The sequence below is a fragment of the Mastigoproctus giganteus genome, chromosome 9 (assembly GCF_048544385.1).
Source record: "Mastigoproctus giganteus isolate SK-2022 chromosome 9, ASM4854438v1, whole genome shotgun sequence".
Classification (NCBI taxonomy): domain Eukaryota; kingdom Metazoa; phylum Arthropoda; class Arachnida; order Uropygi; family Thelyphonidae; genus Mastigoproctus; species Mastigoproctus giganteus.
The window spans coordinates 220,819,304-220,836,856 of NC_143583.1; the positions used below are offsets into that span (position 1 = coordinate 220,819,304).

Consider the following 17,553-nt stretch of genomic DNA (forward strand, 5'->3'; position numbering starts at 1 on the left):
TGAATGCTATCCATCCAAAATTTATTCTTCTCTTGACTTCCAGCCATTTATCATTACTACAGCTAATAACTTATCCTAGATAAGTATATGGCTCCACCTTTTCAATTACTGCTTCTTCAATCATTATTTCTCTTTCTGTGGCATACTTGTTCATCATTACTTTTGTTTTAGCCATATTCATCTTTAATCCAAAATCCTTACTAATTATGCATAACTGATTAAGATTTTCCTCCAATTCTTTGGGATCATGGCTTATGACCACAATGTCATCTGCAAATCATAAATGGTTTAGGTACTCTCTGCTCACATTGACTCCTTTCTGCGACTAGTGTAATCTTCCGAAAGCTTCCTCAAGGGCAGCAGTAAACAGCTTCGGAGATATTGTGTCTCCTTGTCGAACTCCTTTCTCAATTTTAAATTTCCTACTGTCTTTGTCAAGTCTAACAAAAGATGTAGCACTCTCATATATTTTCTTCAAAATCATAATATATGGAGTATCTATGCCTTGTCTTTCCAGTGCCCGAAACATTGCCTTATGCTGTTTGGAGTCAAATGCCTTTTCATAATCCACAAATGCCAGGCATAATGGTGTTTTATATTCATTTGCTTTCTCCATTAGCTGTGATATTACGTGAAGGTGATCCATAGTTGAGAATCCTGTCCTAAAGCTCTTTTGGTTGATTGTCATCAAGTATTCTTTCTAATCTGTTAGTAATGACCCTTGTGAACAACTTGTAGATGTGGGATAACAAGCTGATTGGTCTATAATTTCCAATTTATCTCCTTTCTTATGCAGCAAAACTATGATTGCATTATTCCGCTGCTTAGGCATCACACCTTTTCTAATGCACTTTGTGAAGAGCCTTGCCAGTTTTTGTGTTATGTCTCTTCCTCCCAATTTTAACAAGTCTACAGTAACTTCATCTTCCCCCGAGGCTTTCTGATTCTTCATTTTCTTCAATGCATGTTCTATCTCATCAGGAAGAATATCGGGTATGTCATATGTGTTGCTACTTTGCAATCCATCTTCCCCACTACTGGCATCATTCCCTCGCTCCTTGTATAATTCTCTATAGTAGTCTTCTGCTATATGAATTATGCCTTCTCTGCTGTTTATAAGTACACCATCGCTATTCTTCAGTTTCAGTATCATTTATCTTTCTGTATTACTGCTCATGGCTGCTGATTTAAATCCTTCGTTTGCCCTTAATGCTTGTTCTACTTTTCTTGTGTTAAATCTTCTGATGTCCTCTCTGAGTCTCTTTCTAATTGCTTTGCATAACTCAGTATACTCAATTTTCTCCCTGTCGGTGTTTTTCTTACTCTTCATTTGTCGTCTTCGGTTCATCATGACAAGTGTTTCTTGACTAATTTTTTCTTCTTTGGATTTCTTTTTCCCTATAGGTTTCTTGGGCTTTATCACTTTCAGAAAGTTGTAATATTCCTCGTTGATATCTTGGTCCTGAGCAGTCTGCAGAAGCTCAAACTTGTTCTTAAGTTCCAGTACATACTGCTTTTTCTCCTCTTCTGTTATCAAAGACCTTTGTATTATTTGCTCGAGTCAGTTTTTTCCTTTCCTACATCTATATCAAGTGTACATCTTACCATTCTGTGATCACTTCCAACATTTACCTTATTCAGGACAGTAACATCATTCACAATATATCTTTTGTTAGTGAGGATGAAGTCGATTAGTTGTTAATCCATTTGGACTCTTCAATGTCCACTTTCTGTTCACCCTTTTCTTGAAAAAAAGTGTTCATTACTGACAGTCCTTGAGATTCTGCAAATTCCACATTCATTTCTTTCACCAATTCCAAAATTTCTTATAGTTCCCCTATCTGCGCTGTTTTGTCTTTTTCCAACCTTAGCATTGTAGTCCCCCATAATAATAGTGTTGTGGGTTTTCTGCTCATCTAGAAAACTCTCAATTTCGGTGTACATTTCTTCAACCTCTTCATCATCATGGCTCTATGTTGGTGCACAAATCATTATAACCTTTAGCTTGTACCTCTTAGAAATCTTGAGTATTAGTCCTGACACCCTTGGTGATGTACTTTTGAATTCCAAAATGTTGTTTTTAAAATCTTTATGGACCAGAAACCCAACTCCACCTTCACTCCTTTCACTGTTTCCATTGGTGTACAGCAGATTTCCACTTGATAAACTTATAAGTGATTCATTTCTTCTTCTTGTTTCAGCCAAACCGATGATATTCCAATTCACATTTTCTAATTCCTTTTCCAGCTCTAATATCCCGTCTTCACCGATGAGTGATCTTACATTATAACAGGCCAAGTTCAGTTACTGTGCATGGCAGCTTGGTCGTACGCAGAGATTCTTAGCACCCTCTGCTTCCACTCTGATCCTCTCGCTGCTGTAAGAGGGTGAGTGAAAGCTGCTGGGGACTGAGGGCCATTTGTTTTGTTGTGCTGTCACATGCTGGAGGGTTTGGTCTCTTCCTCTTCACGCTGACCAGGCATCAATTTTTTTAATAATTTCAGTTTTGAGAAACTGTGTTCACCAGATCCCACTGATTCTGGTAATGTTAAAAGAATGTGTAATGCTATAGTAGGAGTACTGTATACAGGCCTGGAGGCCTCATTTCAAGAAGGATAACAAGATTAGTGAATGGAACAAAGGGGTGCTCTTACGAAGAAAGGCTTAAGTTTTGCAAATTAGTGTCTGGAGACTAGGCAGAGAATGACCACCGCATATCCCGGAGCAATATGGCCTTAGTTGCTAATGCTTCTAAAAACCAAATAACCAACCAACCAATGGTCTGCAAGAGTAGCTCATGGTGTCTTGTCAATGATATACAGGAATTTTTCTAGCAGGGATAAGGAGGTGATTATCCCCTTGTATAAAGCAATGGTCAGGCCACACCTTGAGTACTGTATACAGGTCTGGAGGCCTCATTTTAAGAAGGATGTAGAGCTGTTGCAACGAGTTCAGAGAAGGGCAATAAGATTAGTGAATGGAACAAAGGGTTGCTCTTACAAAGAAAGGTTTAAGTTTTGTAGATTACAGTGTTTGGAGACTAGACACCAGCGAGGTGATCTGATAGAGGTGTATAAAGCCTTGAATGGTTTGAGCATGCTCAATGCTGATGGGATTCTTCCTCTTGCTTAGAATAATCACCTGAGAGGGCATAAATTCAAATTGAGGAAAGACAGATATAGGATAGACGTGCGGAAATCTGCCTTTAGCCAGCGGGTGGTTGGTTAGTGGAACAGACTTCCATCCCTTGTCGTGGAAGTTGATAGCCTAAATAAGTTTAAGGCTCAGCTGGACAGGTATTTCCAACGAGCAGAGGGGTGAAGTGGAAGTGGTTTTTTTTTTTTTTTTTTGGCTGATGCTGCATAAGCTTGCTTTCTTGCGTCAAATGCCTCTACTAATGCTAATGCTAAAATGCTAAAGTAGTGTTTGGAGTGAAAAAATTTATTGCTCTAAATGGTCATATTTTTATAGGGGAAGTTTTTGGACCTATTAACTCACCATACAATTCTATTCAGTCAATGTCAGCATCATTATCAGTACTGAGTGCTAAATGTAGGTCTTCATGAAATTGTCTAAAAGTGCTACAGTGCTTCGTGAAATTGTCTTTGCAAAACTGATTTTTAATATTTCCAATATTGTATAAAAATTTGAAAGTTTCACAATGACCATTTATCTAATAAAATCTGATTCATCTTCAGTGGAAGTTATAGCTACATCCAATATACAATAGAAATGCTCAACTTTAAATCTTTCTTTAGGATTGAGAATAGGATCATCGTGAGCTTCATAAGAGAATTGTCTTTATTTTTTTCTTTTGAGGTACAGATGAATTCTTGAGATACAAACGTCAGTTCAAAATTGAGATCCTGTGCCATTGTTGTTGCTTCTTAAATAATTTCTTCAAATCCCTCATCTGAATGGTATTTTTTTTTTAAACATTCCATCACTTTACTCAAAATTATTCTTGCCTCGGATATGTCTATGGCTATGTTCTGCTGGCCAAATTAATTTGATTTAGAATATTATGCCAAATAACTGTGCAACATGAAAATTGAAACCACTCTAATTTCTGAGCTAATGTTTCAGCTTCGTGTCAAAATGAAGGATCATAGGACACATCCTGGCTTACTTTGAACAGTGCAATCCCCCCCCTTTTCTCTCTCTCTCTCTCGATGAATATCAGAGTGGTCTAATAGTGTAAGACCATTCCGACTTGCTTTGGCATTTAGTTTAAGCAGGAGGTACTGTTCAAGATGCTTCTTCAATATTGCCCAACAGCAAGTAGAAGCACACTAAAAAGTTGAAAATTGCTTGTACTGTAGTAAAATGTGAAACAGCATTATTTAGATGATTTGGAGGCAGTGCCAACAACCAGACTGAGTGAACGTGCATGGCAAGGAATGAAAAAGCTCGATTAGCATTAGCAGACGCATTTGATGCAAGAAAGCAAGCTTATGCAGCATCAGCCAAAAAAAAAAAAAAAAAAAACCACTTCACCCCTCTGTTCATTCGAAATACCCGTCCAGCTGAGCCTTAAATTTATTTAGGCTATCAACTTCCACGACAAGGGATGGAAGTCTGTTCCACCAAACAACCACCTGCTGGCTAAAGGCAAATTTCCGCACATCTATCCCACATCTGTGTTTCCTCAATTTGAATATATGCCCTCTCAGGTGATTATTCTGAGCAAGAGGAAGAATCCCATCAGCATTGAGCATGCTCAAACCATTCAAGGCTTTATACACCTCTATCAGATCACCTCGCTGGTGCCTGGTCTCCAGACACTGTAATTTGCAAAACTTAAGCCTTTCTCCGTAAGAGCACCCCTTTCCATTCACTAATCTTGTAGCCCTTCTCTATACTCGTTTCAGCAGCTCTATATGCTTCTTGAAATGAGGTCTGGATTCATTGCCTTATAAAAGGGAATAATCACCTCCTTATCCCTGCTAGAAAAATTCCTATATATACACCATGAGCTACTCTTGCAGCCCATCTACACTGCTCACAGAACTTCCTATCTGCCTGCACAACCACCCCCTTGTCCCTTTCATTCTCTACCACTGTCAGTGTAGTACCACAGAGTTGATACGTTGCTCTGGGGTTGCTGTTTCCCATAAGTAGTACTTTACATTTGTCAATGTTAAACTTCATTTGCCACCTCTCAGCACATCTGCTCAACCTTTCCAGATCCTGTTGCAGCAGCTTAGTGTCAGTAGTGTACTTGACAACCCTGCCAACCTTTGTATCGTCTTCAAACTTGGACATTAAGCTTGATATACCTTCATCAATATCATTTATAAATACAGAAAACAATAATGGACCCAACACTGAACCCTGAGGGACTCCACTAATAACATTAGTCCACGATGAGCAGTGTCCATTGATTACCACTCTCTGTCTTCTCCACCTCAACCACCACTTTATTCATCCATAGCAGCAATTTGCCTCCAGTGCCACACTGCTCCAATTTGTGCAGCAGTCTTCCATGTGCAACAGTATCAAAAGCCTTTCTAAGATCCAAGTATATAATATCAGAGTTATTCCCTGCATCCAGTTCTTCTGTGACTGCATCATAGTATCCAATAAAATTGGTCAGGCAAAACTTCCCCTCAACAAAACCATGCTGTGTCCGAGCTATAACTGAAGTCTTGTTTAGATGATCCTGAGTGCTTCTTTAACCAGTGCCTCCATTAATTTTCCGGGAACAGAAGTTAAACTAACAGGTCTATAATTACTTGTGTCGCCCTTTGATCCTCCTTTGTGAATTGGGGTCACATTTGCACATCTCCAGTCCACAGGTACTTCCCCTGAGTCCAAGGAAGCTCTCATAATTATGGCTAAGGGTTTGCTTACTTCCTTTGCTGTCTCCTTTAATATAACTCGATAGATCCCATCCACCCCAGGTGCCTTTCTTGTATTTATCTTCAACAGTTTCTCCTCCACTTTACTCTCAGTTATTACAAGATTCTCTAGCTTACTGCCAGAGTTGAATACACCTCTGGCATTCCGCTCACTGAATAAATCCTCATGTGTGAATGTCGATGCAAAATATTCATTTAGTTTGTTAGCTACCTGAGCAGGAACATCAACAGTTGACCCACCGATATCAAGTGGACCAATCTGATTCATCCTCTTCCTTCTGGAGTTTACATAAGTAAAGAACTCTTTTCTGTTTTTCTTTGCATCCCTTGCCAAAGATTTCTCGTAATCTGCCTTCGCCTGACTAACCTCCTTTGTAACTTGGTTACAGATCAACTTGTATCTCTCATAGACTTCTGTGTCACATGTTAATTTGTATGTATCCCATGCATTTTTCTTCTCTGCCATATGTCTCATTAGTTCATCTGACATCCATTTAGACCTAAACCTTGAACAATATTTCTTAGTTGGTATGTAAAGCCTAGTAGCTTCCAAGATAAGTTCTTTGAATGCTTCCCATTTTGAATTTGCTGTTGGTAACATCATCAGTTGTTCCGACTGTACAGAATTTAAATACTGTCTCAGTCCATCGTAGTCGCCTTTACGAAAGCAATAACCCTTCTCTTTACCCCTAATGGTAGTTACCTCTTTGGGTAAATCCCACTTCAGCACACTGTGATCACTGCCACTTAGTAGTTCCTTTATCTGCAGATTCTTAATGCATGAAGAAACACTAATGATAATCGAATCAAGAGTATTACTCCCTCTAGTTGCCTCCTGAACATGCTGACGTAGAAAACTATCATCCAGTAAATCCACAAAAGCCTTGCTAGTGTGTGAGTGACCAACCAACAAATTCTAGTCAATATCTGGGAAATTAAAATCCCCCATTATAACACTATCTGATTTACTGGCCCACTATTTCCCTGTACAGTTTCCTATTATACTCATCAGAGTCATTAGGCCTATAGCACACTCCTACTCTCAATTTTGATCTCCCAATGCTTATGTCACACTAATATGACTTGACACTGCACTGTCCGGCGATATCGACTTGCTTCACTTCCTTGGATTTTATGTGTTTCTTAACTAATAGCATAACCCCTCCTCCCTTCTTATCCTGTCCATCCTTTCTGTAAATGCTGTACTCCCCAAATTCCAGTTCTGCATTCCTTATATCTGTGTGACACCACGTCTCTGATATGCCAACAATATCTGCCTTTGACATTTTGAGTAATACCTCAAATTCATCAAATTTATTTACTATACTCTTAGCATTGGTGTACACGCAAGTATACATGCACCTGTTTCTATTCTTAGCTACCCTAACACAACCCATATGTTTACTTGTACCGCAATGACTCCCAGCAGTCTCTGAAATATCCTGCATCTTGTTTTTCAGGCTTCTGCTCATTCCAATAGAAGTAGTGCAAGAATCACTTTCACCTCTGCCAGTGGCTACTGTTAATCTATTAGTCTTTGTATCCCCCCCCCAAGCTAGCAGTTTTCCGACCCACCTAACACTGCCTCGTAGCATCAGCAAATATTCTTGCACCTTTTCTATTTAAGTGTATCCCATCCCTGTAGAAGCAGTCTCTCCTGTTAACAAGTACAGTCCAGGCTGAAAAAAATTCTACCCCTTGAGCCTTGTACAATCTTTCCAGGGCCGAATTGATCGACAAGGCTCTCATCATATACTTCCTCCTATCGTGTCTGGGCAGAATTGCAGACACTTTGAAATTCAACCCTAATTCACGGCTTTTTTTCAACAGTGACCTGTACTTGTTAAGTAATTCTGCCGGTCTCCTACTCTTGCACCAACGTGTACAACTATATCACCCTTTGTGCCCTTAAAAGATGATATCCGCTCTACAACGTCATCAACCTTTGCCGCTGGTAGACGTACCCTGGTCCTGTTCCACCTATCCTTTTTACAAAGCATGTTCCCTGTTTCCCTGACAATAGAGTCACCAACAACTACTAGTTCCTGTGGGACCAGGGCATTCTGCCTTGGGGGTTGCCGCTGCATTGTATGATGACCAAGTGCAAGCTCTGGCGTTGATGTGGGCAGCTGAGAGCTTGATGGGTCCCTCAATTTAGTTCCTTCAAGGGCATCCACCTTGTCCTTCAAGCTCTCATATAGGCCCATAACAACCCTGAGTTGTTGCCTGATTTCGTTACATTCCTTGCATCGTACGCACACAAAGACATCCCCCATGGCAATATCATGTCGCGTACCTGAATGCGACACAAACATCATGCAAGCAGTGCATTTTAAAAGGCTGTGATTCAGAAGGCAACTGCCCCCCCCCCCCCTCTCCTCTGAGCCATAGCACTTCCATTAGCTTGAGCCTTTTGCTTTGCTGCTCTGGTTTGAGTCATGATTTCGATTAATTTCAATAAAATTTCAATTTCAGTTCAAAATTATAACCCTAAACTTGTATCCCAACACAGTTATAACTGTATATATATTTTTCAGTGTCAAGTATTAATTATCTACGAGTTCCCTTTATATAACTTCCGTATCAGTTATGTATTAATTAATTTTGTTACATTTGTAATCTAAGTCGTTATATGTATTTAGTTAAAAGTACAATTTAATTGACAACGAAGTTCAACAAGTTTAATAGATTCTACCGATCAACTGACAACATAATCTATAATATACTAACGCTATCTAGTTCGGTATATAACGTATCGTATGACAAAGGCGGCAAGTTACGAACGGTAAATCTACGGACACTTAAGTATTAATTACTTTCAAATCTCGCTGTCTCGATTCAGAATAAACTAACGATTCTTTTAAATTCAATATTTTTTGCTGGAATCCTTGTCCTCGCAAATATTCTAAAGGTATTCCAATCTTTGTAAAATTATATCTGTGGGGGCTTTTGCAGTAGTTTCATTCACTGATATAAATTCTAGAAAGTGTTAACAAATTTTCACTTTTGCATTTTCATCAATTTTCACAAATCGTAATACTATTGACATTTGCTCAGATCTTGAGTACAATCAACTAGAATTAAGTAATATTTGGCATGTTTCAAATTTGTTAAAATTTTAAATATGCACTACATTAAAAATTAATTCTGTTATCTGTTATTTTGGGTATTTTTATCCAAATAATGGGTATTCTCTTCATCTTTCACTCTTCGTACATGCTCAGCCACAACACTATCAAATTTTGTTAGCAACTCAACTCAAACAATATCCATTGTTATTATCACATAAATTGTCCAAAGATCCACAGAATGTGAGGCACTGTTCAGCTAGGAAATTAACAATTGCTACTAAATGTTCCAATGCAGTTTGCCAATGTAGAATTTCGGTAGATGTTGCTGTACTGTATCAGTTGTTGTACCAGAATTTACCCCAGGGACTCATATCTGGTAAGTATGGGCTTTGCAAACCCAGGGTCCTGAGCTGGATATCATCATTCTTCTCTTTCTTGGTGATTCCCTTCTACTTCTCTCTCTCCTCTCTCTCTCCTCTCTCTCTCTCCTCTCTCTCTCTCTCTCTCTCTCTCTCTCTCTCCTCTCTCTCTCTCAGGGTAACTCGGGAAATTGTTTTTGGCTGGTGCAGCATAAGCCTCAGGCTTCCTTGCACCATATGGCTAATAATAATAATAATAATGTAATCTGTTTGACAAATCAAATTAAACACCACATGTTGTAATGATTACAACATTTTTACAATATGTCTAAATGTTAAAAATATACGTAAATAAAATATCTATTAAAAATATTATTACATAATACCAATGGACAAAAATAAAATACCCATGTACATTCTTGGCTACACACCCAATCAATTACCTACATATTCTCATCAGGGATGAATCCTACTATACACTAGTCACCAATGCCAACTTTGAATATGACACTTAGCATACGCTAAAGAACAAAAAAACTCTACGAAGTGTTCACAAAAGATAGATAAAACAAAAAGAGATCTTCTTTATATTATAATACATAAGTGTAATTGCATTTAGGACTAAGTGATCTTAAAAATAAAACAATTACTGCATGATTTTAGTATGTACAATATGGCCTCTACGTTTTACACCACTAAATCAACAACACAAGACACAGACATGTTTTTGCTAGAAGGTAGACCACTGCCATTCTAGCTGATCAAATACTGTCAAAGTAATTACTTAATTCACAGTGGTTAATCATAAACAATATTCATATATGTTAAGTTATTGGTAAGTAAGCAATATTCACTGGTTTGACTGGATGTAAAGTTTGCATACAAACAAACCAGTATTAACCTGTATATAAGAGTGTAATTTATAAACTCCTAGGAATAATCCAAACATTAGGGGAAAGCATAGGACCGTACTTACACTTCTCAGGGCCCCGAGGCGCTAAGCTCTTGTGTGACCCCCTTTAAAGATACCAGAGTCCAAAAAAAAAAAAAAAAAAAAAAATTGCATATATAAATATAATCAGAAAAGAAACAATTATTTTTACCAACATGTTTAAACACAAATGTTGCAATACTGAGAAATATAAAGAACAGGACTCAACTTGTTTTTGAATTTGATCTTTTTTTCTCATTGCCTCTTTTGTTTTGATGTTCCAGCTTCATATTTTCACTGCATTATTAGCTGCTAAATTAAACTAAATTTCACAGTTTTTGGATTTCAGCTTATATAGATTCTGAAATCTATGGGTGGTCCAATTAAAACAGTTTCTGTAGAACAAATAAAATTTCCATATAACGAACGGATTTCGAAAGTCCTGGATATGCATTGTTCACACCTCTGGCCTTTAGGCAATAGAGCTGCTGCTGCTGTAGAATGCACGAATTAAGAACTAAAGGGGCATTCCACAATTTAGTGGTCCGTAACAGATTCATAACCAACTCCCACATACTGTACCGAGAAGTCACGCTGGTGAACTGCTTTCTTGTGTTTAGCCAGTGGAAAAGATTAAAGCATATTCCCGACGCGGATAATATGCCATGGCCTGTGATCTACTGTGACACCCTATTAGAGAATTAGGAGAGAGTAATTTCCCTTAGATTAGAACAGGTTAATTTCCAGAAATTATTCTGGAAATTAATCTGTTCTTTTGCAGAAGTTTCTGTAGTACAAATAAAAGTTTCTGTAGAACACTAAGTAAATTTCACCTGTCTGTTTACATGGAAAGTATAAGTGGGCCCTAGTTTAGATTAGGGCATTAAAAAAGAAATAGCTTTAAAAATTTCAGTTTACAGATGCCATACTATGCCCCCCCCTCAGGCCTCACCATAGGGGGGGGCCCTATGGGGAGGCCTGAGGCTAGTGCTTCATATGCCTGTTCATAAGTACGGTCCTGGGAAAGCACACACAGTCTTATTAGAAATTTGATCTTTATCTGAAGAGTATTATTTCTACAAAACTTTGGTTTTTACTTTGTAAATCACTATGATCTCAGCGAACAACATAATGTACTCTATTATTTTTATTATTATTATTTTTTTATTTCTCTTTTTTGTAGCCTGAAGAAGTTATAGAGAGATTGGCAACCTTCAGAATTCCAGCAATGCTTTAGACTGAAGAATTTTATTTTTTGATAAACTGTATATAAAAAGCACAAATGTAAGGCTAATGACTAATAGTAGAAATTTTGTCAGGTTGAATTCATGTTCTTTCTGTCTGTCAGATTTAATTTTGTAGAAATTTTTGTATATTTCTCAATTGTCATGAAAATTAAATAATAAAAAAAAAAACTTTCACTAATATGACTTACAGTAAGAAGTAAGGCATGTAAATTGTTTCCATATTAAGTGGATGTAAGACACTATACTGATACAGTGTCTTACAGGGGCATTCCTAGGTAATGTAGTGTCCATGTGCCAATTACAATTTGGTACCCCCTCTCAAATATATTTATATATTTTGTTGTATTTTGATTCATATAATGATAAATAATAACAAAAGTAATACACTTTTAATTATGGATAATGAAATTTACATAATCACAACTAATAAGAAGTATAAATAAAAAATTAATTAGAAAAGAAGCAAAGGTATTGTGTTTATATATTTAAATTATACAGTAAACCCCAACTATTGGGTTTACGTTCCTGAGAAATGCCGCAATTACCAGAAATGCGAATACTGAGTTATGGCTCCCATAGTAATAAAGGGGTTCCGTTCCAAAGTATGAAATATATAAGAAAAACTAGTCTAAAATTTTGTCTATGTATGTATTATAGGTACCTTCATAATATGACTATGTACATAGACAGTACATAGTGAAATGCAAGCATATGGCATCGAAATAAAAATAACAGTTTAATATTAAATGTAATATTTATTAGAAATTTCAAACAAATCTTTCAAACCAGTGCCTTTGCTAGCAAAAAAAACTTATCCCACCAGTGCTATCACCAGTTTCGCTAAAGTGTTTTGCCTTTTCACAAATAATGAGTGAACTTAACGGAATTTTATTTTGAGTTAGGTCTTCTATCCACAGATTTAAAGCTTTTCCATTTTTTCAAATTTAACATCACGAGTTAGAGAGCAAATTTTTGAAGCAATTAGCGCGTTTTCACGGACACTATGGTGGATTTTTCTTCCGATTTCTTGATTGATCGTACCATTGACTCATTGATTTCATGTTTTGCCACTGAGAAGACACTTTCACCATTAGAAATTTTGTATAATAACTCAATTTTATTCGCCAATGTCATCACCTTCTTTGATAATTTCACATTCACATTTCCCTTGTTATTCGTAGCCATATTTTTGTACGGGTTAGAAAGAACTTGTCCAAATAAAGTCACTTTCTTCCGTTAACACACTAGAAAAAGTCTGTTTTACACTGCAAAATGGTAGATTTATCAATTTTGTAAGCATATCAATTTATAAATTTATTCAATTTTAAAAGCATATAAATTAAAAACAAACGACGAAACCTTCCACGGCAAGCGCATAACACATACCAAACAAGGATTAGCGAGAAATATCCACTCTTGCGATTTTGTGACCCCTCCCCCCACCCACTGAGCGCTGTTTTGACCCCTCCCCCCCCCCACCCACTGAGCGCTGTTTTGACCGGGAAAGATAATTTTAACCACGCCCATGTTTTTTTATGGCGGAACATGTTCACAGCGCTTTAAAATTCACATTTTTCTAGGTTTCATTTTATGTTAAATCAGCGACCGCAAATAGCGGGGGTTTACTGTATAACAAAGAAGAATACAATAATATCATAGTAAAAAACTAAATGTTTATTCTTTTTGATTTTATTGAAAAATCACTGACAATTTCAGAAATACTGAAACTGGAAACAATACTTTTTCAGTACTAATCAGACTCAAATTTATTAACCTTTCTTGCGTCATTGTTGACCTTATATAGTTCTTTACCATTTTTAATTTTTTTTAAAATTTAATTTGCCTTTAGCCAGCAGGTGGTTGATTGCTGAAACAAACTTCCATCTATTGTGGAAGTACGCAGCTTAAATAAATTCAAGACTGACCTAAAGAAACTTTTCTCTAGTTCTGTCTAGATTTTTCTAATCTTTGTCTAGATTTTGTGAGTGAAATGGGAAGTTTTTTTTTTTTTTTGGCTGATGCTGTATAAGCTTGCTTTCTTGCATCATATGGCTCTACTAATACTAATTTGGACAAAGCACATTATAGTTTCATAATTTGATAATTAAAAGAAACATTCTTTTCTTTTATTGTGATCATATAATTGAGACTTCTGTAAATCTAGTTTCACTGTCTATATCATTAGCAATAAATGTTGCTTTATTTAACATATTTTGAAAACCAGCATATGTTCCAGATTTTTTAAAATACTCAATTAATGCATGTAGCATTTTTATTATTGTTGGTATTGACGTGTTTAAATTTTGCATTACTAACAACCAAGATTTTTGATAATATATAATACCATATTACAAGATTTGAGTATAAGATTTGATTTTTGTTATTAATGATTTAGCTACATTTCTAGAATCATTATCACACGAAATATCTGTATAGATATTGTATAGGGCATCATATATTTTATCAAGACTGAATTTAAGAGCTTTTATGGCATGAATTCTACATTCCCATCGCATTTCACAAATAGGTTTAAGTGTCATTGTTGGAAGTACCGATTTTAAGACTCTCCAATGATATGTTGATGCTGAAAAGAAAATGTAAATTTCTTGGACAATGCTAAAAAACATTGGCGATTTCCAGTGAGCCTTTCGCAGTATTGTTAATCATTAAATTTAGATTGTGCGCAGCACAAGGTAAAAAAGGCATAACATGTTCATATTCAGAAAAATATGACATTTAAAATTTTCTTCATATGTGTATGTGAGTTTCAGGTTTTCAGGCACCCCTTTAACTTTGCCGCCCAGGTGCAATGCACGCCTGACACTCTGCCCCCTGTTGTCTTATGTAGGGCAGCAGCAGTACCCGAACATCAATTCAACTCTGCCTCTGATGAATACAGAACTGTGTAAAAGGCCAGAAATATGTTTAATGTCAAACTGTAAAAGTGGAAGGAAAACCATATCAAAGCACTTTCTGTGTACAGTCTCGAGAGTGTGAGGAAAAAGAGAATCAGCATAATTATATCATAGCCAACTCTCTCCAGTTTACGACAGAAAATCAATCTTCACTTGATTTGACCTCTTCTTCATCTCACCTTCAATATAGAGTTTGTCTTTCTACAATAAGTTTTTCCCTGTCTTTATCCATTCACACACACACAAAAAAAAAAAAAAAAAAAAAAAAAAATTAAATTGAAATGGGAATTTTTTAAAAAAAATTCTGTAAACGTTTTGTTTTTGTTAAGAAATATGGCCATAATAAATACCTGAGAAGATAATTTACTGTAATTGTTCAGTTAACCATAAAAAACAAACAAACTTTATTCTGCTGGTGCTTTAGATTTTGAACACAATTCATATGTGGATCCAGGGTTTAGTAACTACAAGAACTCTCTCTCTCTTGGTTTAGTAACTACAAGAACGTAGTTTTTTAAAAATTAATATTATTACAGATTTATTTTCAATGAAAATAGGTGTACAGGATAGCGTTGCTGTTAGTCTAGAAATACGAGTAAAAACACCACCTTCCATTATCAATAAATTAGTAAAAGTTGCCTTAGGTCGATCACAATTATAAAAGACAAACAAGAGATGAGTACAGAAAGAGAGAGAGACTGTCAGTATTATTTTATCAAATGTTAGTGCAGTTCTCATAATAATACTTTAAGACTCATCTATTGTGATTTTTCTGAGATCATAAAAATCAAAACAAATAATCAGAAAAATCATTGTTAGAATCATTGTTAACGTGCGTAATAATCAATTTCACAAGCACAGAATTGTGAAAAACAACTTACAAAGAAAAATCTTAAAACTTTAATATCGGCAATTAACTGACATTTGCAATCTCTCTCTCTCTCTCTCTCTCTCTCTCTCTCTCTCTCTCTCTCTCTCTCTCAGGGTAACTTGGGAATTTTTTTTTTGGCTGGTGCAGCATTAGCACCAGCCAAAAAAGAAGTTTTGGCTGGTGCTAATCATATTTCTCAATTGAAATACCCATGATATTCCAGTGTACGGTTTTTTTGACCCAGACAGTATTTGAGCTGTCTGGGTAATGAATGTAAAAATTCTAAATTCTGTGAATGTCAGGTATCTTTTACTTAAGTTTTATTATCATTTTATACATCTGTTATTCTAATTTTAGTTATATTCAGTTTTCTTTATAGTTATTTTGCAAGATTTAATAAAGTGTAAAATCACCATTGCTGTTTAGGTAAAACTATATTCTTTAACCTTTGTTATTCAGAAATCAAGGCATACTACATGACTTAGGAAAATTAATCGGATGGTTTGAGAACAAAAGAGATCCATAAGTAATAATTGTACTATCTGACATGAAGTTCTCTGATCAGCAGTGCCGGATTAAGGTACGGGCTAACAGGGCCCTTGCCCAGGATGCCATTCTTTAAGGGGTGCAAAAAACAGAAGAACGAGGCAAAAATATCTATATCCTTATAACTGGTGCCAAAAAATTATTCTGCCTGAGGCACAGAAATACCTTGGTCCGCCACTGCTGATCAGTGAAGGCAGGCCACTATGGCAGCTCATAAGGGTCTGTAAATGATATACAGGAATCTTGCCAGAAGGTAATTATCATATTGTATAACGCAATGGTAAGGTCACATCTTGAGTACTGCATACAAGTCTGGAAGCCTCATTTTAAGAATGAGGTGGATCTGTTGTAGCAGGTGGTACAGAGAAGAGCAACATGATTAGTCAAGGACAAAAGAGAGGTACTCATAGGAGCAGAAACGGCCCCAGGTCTATCAGTGCTGATGCAAACTCACCTACAAGTTTCAAGTTATGAAGGCCATATTGATTTTTAAACCTTTCAAACTAGCCAAGCTAGCTAAAAAACTTATCCCACCAGTGCTATCACCAGTTTCGCTAATGTCTTGATAAAGGTGTTTTGCCTTTTCACAAGTGATGAGTGAACTTTTAACGGAATTTTATTTTGAGTTCCGTCTTCTATCCACAGATTTAAAGCCTTTCCCATTTTTTTCTAATTTAACATCACGAGTTACAGAGCAAATTTTGGAAGCAATTAGCGTGTTTTCACAGACACTACGGCGGATTTTTTCTTCCTATTTCTTCATTGATCATACCATTGAGTCACTGATTTTATGTTTTGCCACTGGCATAAAACTTTCACCATTACACCTTCACAGCCATATTTTTGTAGAGGTTAGAAAAGAACTTGTCCACAATAAAGTCACTTTCTTTTAACTGTTAACACACTTGAAAAAGTCTGTTTATGGTACATTTTTCACCTTCGTAAGCATACGTTCACCTTCTGGGCCTTGGCACACCCAGGGTCCTGAGCTGGATATCATCACTCTTCTCTTTCTTGGTGATTCCATATGCAAAGTACTGCATATGGGTAGAAATAACCCGAGAGAAAAGTACCAACTGTGTGGTACTACACTTAAGGTGGTAGAAAATGAAAAAGACCTGGGAATAATTGTGCAGTCAGATATGAAGTTTTCTGAGCAATGCAGACAGGCTGCCAGGGCAGGTCACGGTGTTTTGTCAATGATATATAGGAATTTTGCTAGCAGGGAAAAGGTGATTGTCCCTCTGTATAAGGCAATGGTCAAGCCACGCCTTGAGTACTGTGTACAGGTCTGGAGGCCTCATTTTAGGAAGGATCTCGATTTGCTTGAGCGTGTACAGAGAAGGGCAACAAGATTAGTGAGGGGAATGAAGGGATCCTCTTACCAAGAGAGGCTTAAGTTCTGCAAATTGCAGTGGCTGGAGACTAGGCACCTGCGCGGTGATCTGATCTGATTGAGGTGTATAAGGCCTTGAATGGATTGAGCACGCTGAATTCTGATGGGATCCTTCCACTTGTTCAGATTACAAACCTAAGGGGGCATAAATTCAAATTAAGAAAAAACAGATGTAGAATAGATGTGCGGAAATTTGCCTTTAGCCAGCGGGTGGTTAATTGCTGGAACAAACTTCCATCTCTCGTTGTGGAAGTTGATAGGTTGAATAAATTTAAGGAGGAACTGGACAGGCATTTGGAGGGAATGGTGTGATTTTTTTTTTTTTTTTTTTTTTTTGGCTGATGCTGCATAAGCTC

At 36.7% G+C, this 17,553-nt stretch overlaps 1 protein-coding gene across 1 annotated transcript in view; it reads left to right on the forward strand.

Annotated features, from left to right (window-relative positions):
• LOC150081128 (adenosine 5'-monophosphoramidase HINT3-like) overlaps positions 1 to 11,473 on the forward strand; it is a 156,116-nt gene extending 144,643 nt beyond the window's left edge. The window contains exon 5 of the mRNA XM_090381095.1: positions 11,406 to 11,473. Within this exon, the coding sequence (XP_090237221.1) occupies positions 11,406 to 11,459 (54 nt within the window). The 3' untranslated portion in view covers positions 11,460 to 11,473. The remainder of the gene's footprint in view (positions 1 to 11,405) is intronic.
• Positions 11,474 to 17,553: the final 6,080 nt, after the last annotated feature.